General features: G+C 51.9%; 1 protein-coding gene across 1 annotated transcript; it reads right to left on the reverse strand.

Annotated features, from left to right (window-relative positions):
- Positions 1-1,793: 1,793 nt before the first annotated feature.
- LOC102434816 (antizyme inhibitor 2-like) lies at positions 1,794-6,585 on the reverse strand (the record flags this gene model as incomplete). The annotated part of the gene is made up of 5 exons (XM_006109244.3): positions 1,794-1,850; positions 2,313-2,530; positions 3,430-3,530; positions 5,731-5,878; positions 6,420-6,585. Coding segments are annotated over 5 exons (658 nt in total), but the record flags the coding sequence as incomplete, so codon positions are not given.
- Positions 6,586-7,166: the final 581 nt, after the last annotated feature.

The following is a 7,166-nucleotide window of genomic DNA, read 5'->3' on the forward strand; positions in this document are numbered from 1 at the left end:
CTGAGGCTCTGACCACACTGCCAGTTTGTGATGGAGCCTGGATTTGCTACAAGTCTGACTCCAGACCAGGTGTTCTTGGCACTAGAATGGGTGCCTATAGTTCACGTGAATATTTCTGGAACAACACAGGGGTCACTAACTGGATAAAAGGAGGGATGAATCCTGGCCAGTGTGGCTCAGTTGGTTGGACATTTTCCCAAACAGCAAAAGGTTGCTGGTTCCATTCCTGGTCAGAGTACATGCCTGGGTTGTGGACTGACTTGATTCCCAGTAAGGGGCATGCAGAAGACAGCCAATGGATGTTCCCTTCTCACATGGATATTTGTCTCTCTCCCTTTCCCTTCCTCTCTCTCTCTCTAAAAATCAATTCTTAAGATACATATTTTTTTTATTTATTTATTTTTTATTTTTTTTTTAATATATCTTATTGATTTTTCACAGAGAGGAAGGGAGAGGGATAGAGAGTTAGAAACATCGATGAGAGAGAAACATCGATCAGCTGCCTCCTGCACGCCCCCCAGTGGGGATGTGCCCGCAACCAAGGTACATGCCCTTGCCGGGAATCGAACCTGGGACCCTTGAGTCCGCAGGCCGACGCTCTCTCTAAAAATCAATTTTTTCGGCCATATTTTTTTTAAATAAAAAGAGGAATGAAAGAATCTCAAGGTCCTGGCCAAGGCAAGTTACTTCACACTCCAGGCTATGGCCTTCAGGGAGCATGTGTTGTAATAATGCCGGAAGCCGGTCCATCCTTGCTGCTTGACACAGTCGCTGCAGGGAAGAAACAGCTGCACAGCATATGTTTCAAGGGACCTGGCGTATATGGCATACTGTTCTTAATATGTTTGCTCCCCTACTTAGCGCTATGTGTTTTAACCAAGGTCACTGCTCTGAGAAAGGTTGTTTCCCCAGGTGGGGATTTTTCCCTGGAGTTAGGGATTAACAGGACTAAGGAAGAGAATGAATCAGTAAAACCCCTTAACTAAGTGCCAGGCGGGTAGTTGATCACTTTAACTACGAACAATCAGGCTTAAGCTACATAATCTTTACTTAGGATAATCTCCTTCAGTTACTTCCTTGTAGCTTAACAGAACAATAGAGTAGTGACCTTGGAAAGGAGATAACAAACGCCCTAACCTTTGCAATAGAATGGATAGGATTAAAATCAACTGGTATAGCCGAACCGGTTTGGTTCAGTGGATAGAGCCTCGCACTGTGGACTGAAGGGTCCCAGGTTTGATTCCGGTCAAGGGCATGTGCCTTGGTTGCAGGCACCTCCCCACTGGAGGGCATGCAGGAGGCAGCTGATCGATCTCTCTCATCGATGTTTCTAACTCTCTGTCCCTCTCTCTTCTTCTCTGTAAAAAGTCAATAAAAAATATATTTAAAATCAACTGGTATAAATACAGATGTAACAGGAGAATAAAGACAGAACCTGGCTGGAGAACCTGACTAGAGAACCTGGCTAGGCTGCTGATCAACTGAACGCTGTCTCCGTGTCATTTCTTATTCACCGACTCCATCCACACCTTTGGAAACCCCTGGACCTGCTGGGGTTGGACCCTAACATAATAACACCAGTTTCTCAAGCCTACCCCACTCCAGGGCTCAGGGGGTAAGAATCACAAGGGTGGAGTCATCTGCCCAGAAGGGCTCGCCTGTGTTTCAGGCCAACATTGGGGGAAAATTGCCTCATCATTTCAGAGGTAACCTAACCTCTGCTTCCCACATGTGACTCTTCCCCACCCCACCCCCACCTCCGCCCCAAGCTTTCCCAGGTGGCGCACCAAGTGTCTGGAACCCCTCCATTCTGCCATGTCCCGGCTTAAGGCGCTGTCTCCAGCAGGCTCCTGTGGAAAGGTTGTACCAGTAAAGGGGTGTTCTAGAAGCCCCCATCATTTCGGGGAGTGAACTCTAGATTGGGCTAACAGGAGGCTCTTGGGCAGACCCTGTGAGGGAGCCTGAGGCTGGTAGGGAAGGGACTTCGAATGAGGGAAGCAGGAAACAGCCACAAATGGTCAGAGTAGAGTGGTGACTTGGCCAAGAATCAAGGGTTACGGGGGCTGTAAGGATGTCAGCTTGTGTACACAGAGGCGTCTAAACATCAGAGCTGTCACACTGCCCAGGAGGGCTGCCTTGGACTTATATGGGTAATGGGTGTAACAGGTCACCCCATAGGCAGTGTATGTCAGTTGAATCTTCTCTGGGGCCAGTGGGAGGTGGGGTGTATGGTATTTCCTGGACCTGGGAACCCAGAGCGTAGCCATCAGCTCCCTGGGCCAAGTTCAGATCCTTGAGCTCTCCTCAGATACCTGAGCTCAGGTCCCATCATGTAGCAGATGGTCGCAGGCGGGAAGCCATTGAAGGTGGAGCTCATGACTGAACTGTAGGCGCCCATGGAGGGGAAGATGAGCCAGTCACCCACGTCCAGCTCAGGCAGCTGCACCTCCTTGTTGAAGAACTTGTCAAAGGCATCGCACGTGGGGCCATAAAGGATGCAGGGGAAGAGAGGCGGCTTTGAGCAGAGCTCCTGCAGGGACACAGGGGTGGGGAGTCAGAGAAGGAAGAGCTCCTGCCCCCAACCCACCCTCCCAGCCCATACCCTCGGCCAGCAGAGCACCCCCAGGCACCAGCAAGGACACTGGCAGTCACTCACACCAGCCAGTCCCTATGTGCCAGGCACTGCTCTTGACCTGGCCCTCATGGAGCTTATATTCGCTCAACTGACACACTCTAGCCCTGCTAACTCTCAACGCCTGACACACATGGGGCCTCTGTTTCCCATCTATAAAAGCAAAAGATTTCAGTCAAAAATCACTCCAAATACTGGGTGAAACTCAGCTGCTATTGGAGTCACATTGGAGGAGGTTTAACAAAGGATTGATGCCATGTCCCAACCCAGGAGAGACCTGATTTCAATCGCCTGGGCCCTCGCCTCGGCATGGGGGTCCTTGGAAGCTTCCCAGATGAGTCTACTGTGAAGCAAGTTAGAGAACCTCCATTTCCTAGGACTCCTGCATCTCCAGCATTCAAGGATTCTGAACACACACACACACGCACACACACACACGCACACACACACACACACACAGTGCATACAGAGAGATCACATGGAAACCCAGAGGCAAACCGATGTGCACACACAACCACACAGGACCATGTACCCATCCACCCACCTACCTGCACAGGTGTCAGTCAGCATGCTCATACACAAAATGCACACACACAGAAGTGTGCATGCAAAAACAAACAGGTTTGCCTGTTCACATCCTTGTACATGCATGTGGTATGACAATCTATAAAGCCATGTGTAGTCTAAGACCCTGCCTCCTTGCACCTCGCAGAGGGATCGCTGCCTCACAGGGAAAGGGGCTGAACTCACTGCTATCAGGTCTGGGAGGAGCCAGAGCCACACAAGGGTCCCCTTACCTTCACCACAATTGGCATCCTGGGGACATGATCTCTGAGGAAGGAGCGAAAGGTGCCATAGTGGCCCTCGTTGAGATAGTACAACAGTTTCCGGTGGCCTCCTGGGAGAGGGGAGAGGACAGGACTGTGCTCAGCCAAGTCTCACCACTGATGGTCAACACTGAGTCCCACACCCGTAACACCGGCCCCGACCCTCTGCCCAGCACTGGATAACCCTTGTGTCCTGCTTCAGGAGCCTCCTCGGATCCCCTGCAATATTCGGGCCTGTTCTCTGGGCTCCCACGGCTCCTCTGCCCCACCTGCACCTGATCAGAGTGCTATGGCTGCTACTGCCACTAACAATGATTGTACAAGTAACCCGGGCACTATTCCAACCTGTCTGCACATATTAAATCATTTCATCGTCCTAACGACACTCTGAGTAGGGACAATGAACACTACTGTACATTTGAGGACACTGAGTCTTGCCAGAAGTTACACAGGAGAATGGGGCCGGGCTGGGATTAGTGCCCCTGTCAGTGCCCGGCTCTCACAGTCAGAGAGCAGCGTAATTGTCACCTCCTTCCCTCTAAATGCTCTGCCTCTGTTGATGCCTCACTGAGCACATGGCGGCTTCTCCCCAGCTCCATCACACTCCGATGTACATTGAGCTGATGCTCACCTACAGCCCCAGACCCTAGGACATGAACTACTACCAACCACTTTCTGAACAACCACTCCTAGTCCGACCTTAGACATTGATGTCCTTAATCTTTCCAACTGGTCTCTGTGGGCCCTGGAGCCATTCCATACCCTTTGAGCATTTAGATGCCCAGATCTTTCTGATTATTGGTTTCCTCTCCCTGGGTCCCCCACCACCACCACCACCATCTTCTCCCTGGTGTGAGTCCTCCTGTCCCCGCTCTCTCTCAGCTGCCTGAACTGATCCTGCCTCCTGTGCCCACAGCCCCACTTGTCCCTAAGCCAGTTGGTCATGGGGTTAGTCATGGCAGCCCTGAGGCTGGGCACTTCGTCGGCTGGCATGTCTGCAAACACAAGGGCACCAGCCTCTCGGTCGGACAGACCTGGCGCAGCTGTGCACGAGCTAGCTGTGCAGCCTTGGACAGTCACTTCCTCTCTCTGAGCCTCCAGATCTCTGCCTGCAAAATGGGAATGGCCCCAAACTGCCTCACAGGAGGGCTGAGCAGAAATGAGGTAAAACAGTAATTGCTCACATAATACATCCTTAACCACTGGCAGCTCATGCTATTGTGAAGACAACAATGGTAAGCCATAATATGCATAACTCAGGCTTTTGTTAAATGGTGGCTGAAATCATATGCCCCAAATCAACATTCTCTAATGAGACACTTTGTGAGGAAATGAAATTAGTGGACCCACGTGCCTTTAGGGTTACAAAGGTGTAGGTAGGGCATTTGTCCAAAGGATAAGGAAATAGATTAAAATGACTTAGATTCTGGCTGGTGTAGCTCAGTGTCTGAGCATGAACCTATGACCAGGAGGTCATGGTTGATTCCCGGTCAGGGCACCCTGCCTGAGTTGCAAACTCGATCCCCTATGTGAGATGTGCAGAAGTCAGCCACTCAGGGATTCTCCCTGATCACTGATGTTTCTGTCTTTCTCTCTCCCTTTCCCTTCTTCTCTGAAATCAATAAAAATATATTTTAAAAATAAAATAAAAATTATTTAGAAATACTTATATGACGGTCATAACATTTCAGAGTAAAGGGCACTAACCCAGAGGGTGAGTCTATTCTAGCTCAACATGCACTTGAGATTCTACTTAGCTCCCTTTGTGAGAACAGCAACCCCACCCACCCCCTTCCCCCAAATAACAAACAATCAAAAACTCTCCTGAGATGGTTGACTCAATATCATTTACTGTTACCCTACAAATGTCACCCTTAACCTCCCGGCCATGGTACCGACAATATTTCCTCATATGTTTGTTCTAGAAATACTACTTACTCACTAGAACTTGGGTTCTAAAACTCCACGCCTGGTAGAAAGTGCTTGCTCGGAAACAGTAAGGTGCATACCAGCAGGGGGGGCTGTGGCCCATGAGCTGTGCTCTCAGACTTCCCCCCCAGACACAGGAAGAATAAAGACCCTCAGTGCCTCCCTCCAGCCTCTCTGAGAACAACACAGTAACGTTACTGACAGGCTCTATCCTGCAGCTACATCAAAGCATGTCCCCCCGAATGAGGAACCAGGGTGGAACTCAGACCCTCTGCCCCTCCTGCCCCCAAGGCCCGGGGACCCCTGGACAGAGCGCTCCCTGCCCAGTCTGGGCCCACCCACCAGGCTGCAGCACAGCCTTCTTGGCGATGATGTTGACAGCGGCCACGCAGACAGGTGCCGCGTAGAAGCGGCCTGGCTCCGCTATGACTTCCATGCCGGTCCCCTCGGGGAAGTCCTGGGCCAGGGCAGCATTGATCACTCTCGCCATCTGTGGGGACAGACCCGAGCCCTGTGAGGCCAGTCCCTGTGCGGGTCTTTCCCTGCGTCTTCTCTCTTCATTCCCCTGACAGCTCTGTGGGAAGGTGTCAGCATCCCCTTGTGCAGGGGAGGAAACAGGTCGAGACTGTGGCCCAGAGGGGAGAAGTGCCCGAGGGCACAAGCCTAGTGACCAGGCTGCAGCACCATGAGATCTGACTTGGAAACACTGAAATCAATACGTGATCAGCAAAGGGAAACTGTCCCCTGGGTGTGGGGGATACAGTAAGGAAACCTCTATCTGACTGTAGCCTTACCAGGGGTAGGGACCAACACGTCTATAGAAGGTACAGAGCCACATGCACACATACTAGTACACAAGCTTATATATGCACACAGGCCACGTATATAGAGTCGGAGACCTCTCAACCAACACAAAGCCCAGCTACATGCAGGCACATGACTGAGGTTCAAGAGCTCCCTGTACACACACACACTCAGTGCAATAAACCCCGGCTGGGGCCCCCAGACGCCCTCTCCTCCTCCCCTCTTACCTCCTCAAACTCCGGCTCAGAGCCCTTCACTCCGGGGAAGCCCCCTCCAATGTCCAGGAGGCTCATGTCATGCCCGACCCCACGGCCCATCTCGAACACGCGCCGGCTGTCGGCGATGGCCTGTGCAAAGCTGTGGGGATTCTGGCAGCCCGAGCCCACGTGGAAGCTGAGCACAGGTGGAGTGACAGGTGCAGAAACACACGAGGAAACGCAAGGGTCAGCAGGAGGAGATACACATTCGGAAACAGCCACACAGGCACACGGACACAGACACGGGGACACGCGTGACTACATGGAGCTTGTGGGCACCCACAGGAACCACAGCCTTGGCTGTGCCCATAGGGACCCCAGAGACACACACCACATGAGAGCCCTTGAGTTGGGCTCTCGTGGTTATTGGGCAGTCACCTCTCTTACCAACCCCTCCCAAACCTTGCGGCAGGGGCTCCCCTTCTTCTCCTCCCTGGAATGCAAGTGATCTGAACCCCAAATCTCAAACCCTCCACCAGGGGACACAGAGGACCCAATCAGTGGCAGGTTGGGTGAGGTGAGGGAGCGGCCTCGCTCCTCAGGTGCAACATTCAAGGGGGAACCGAAGCTCTGAGCAATCAACATAGTAACCTTCATGCACTATCCTATATAATAAAGAGGTATTATGAAAATTGACCATCACGCCCTCGCACAAGATGGCCGCCCCCATGTGGTCACAAGATGGCCACCAGAAGAGGCCGGCAGGGGAAGGCAGTT

The sequence above is a fragment of the Myotis lucifugus genome, unplaced genomic scaffold, assembly GCF_000147115.1.
Source record: "Myotis lucifugus unplaced genomic scaffold, Myoluc2.0 scaffold_7386, whole genome shotgun sequence".
Taxonomy (NCBI): Eukaryota; Metazoa; Chordata; class Mammalia; order Chiroptera; family Vespertilionidae; genus Myotis; species Myotis lucifugus.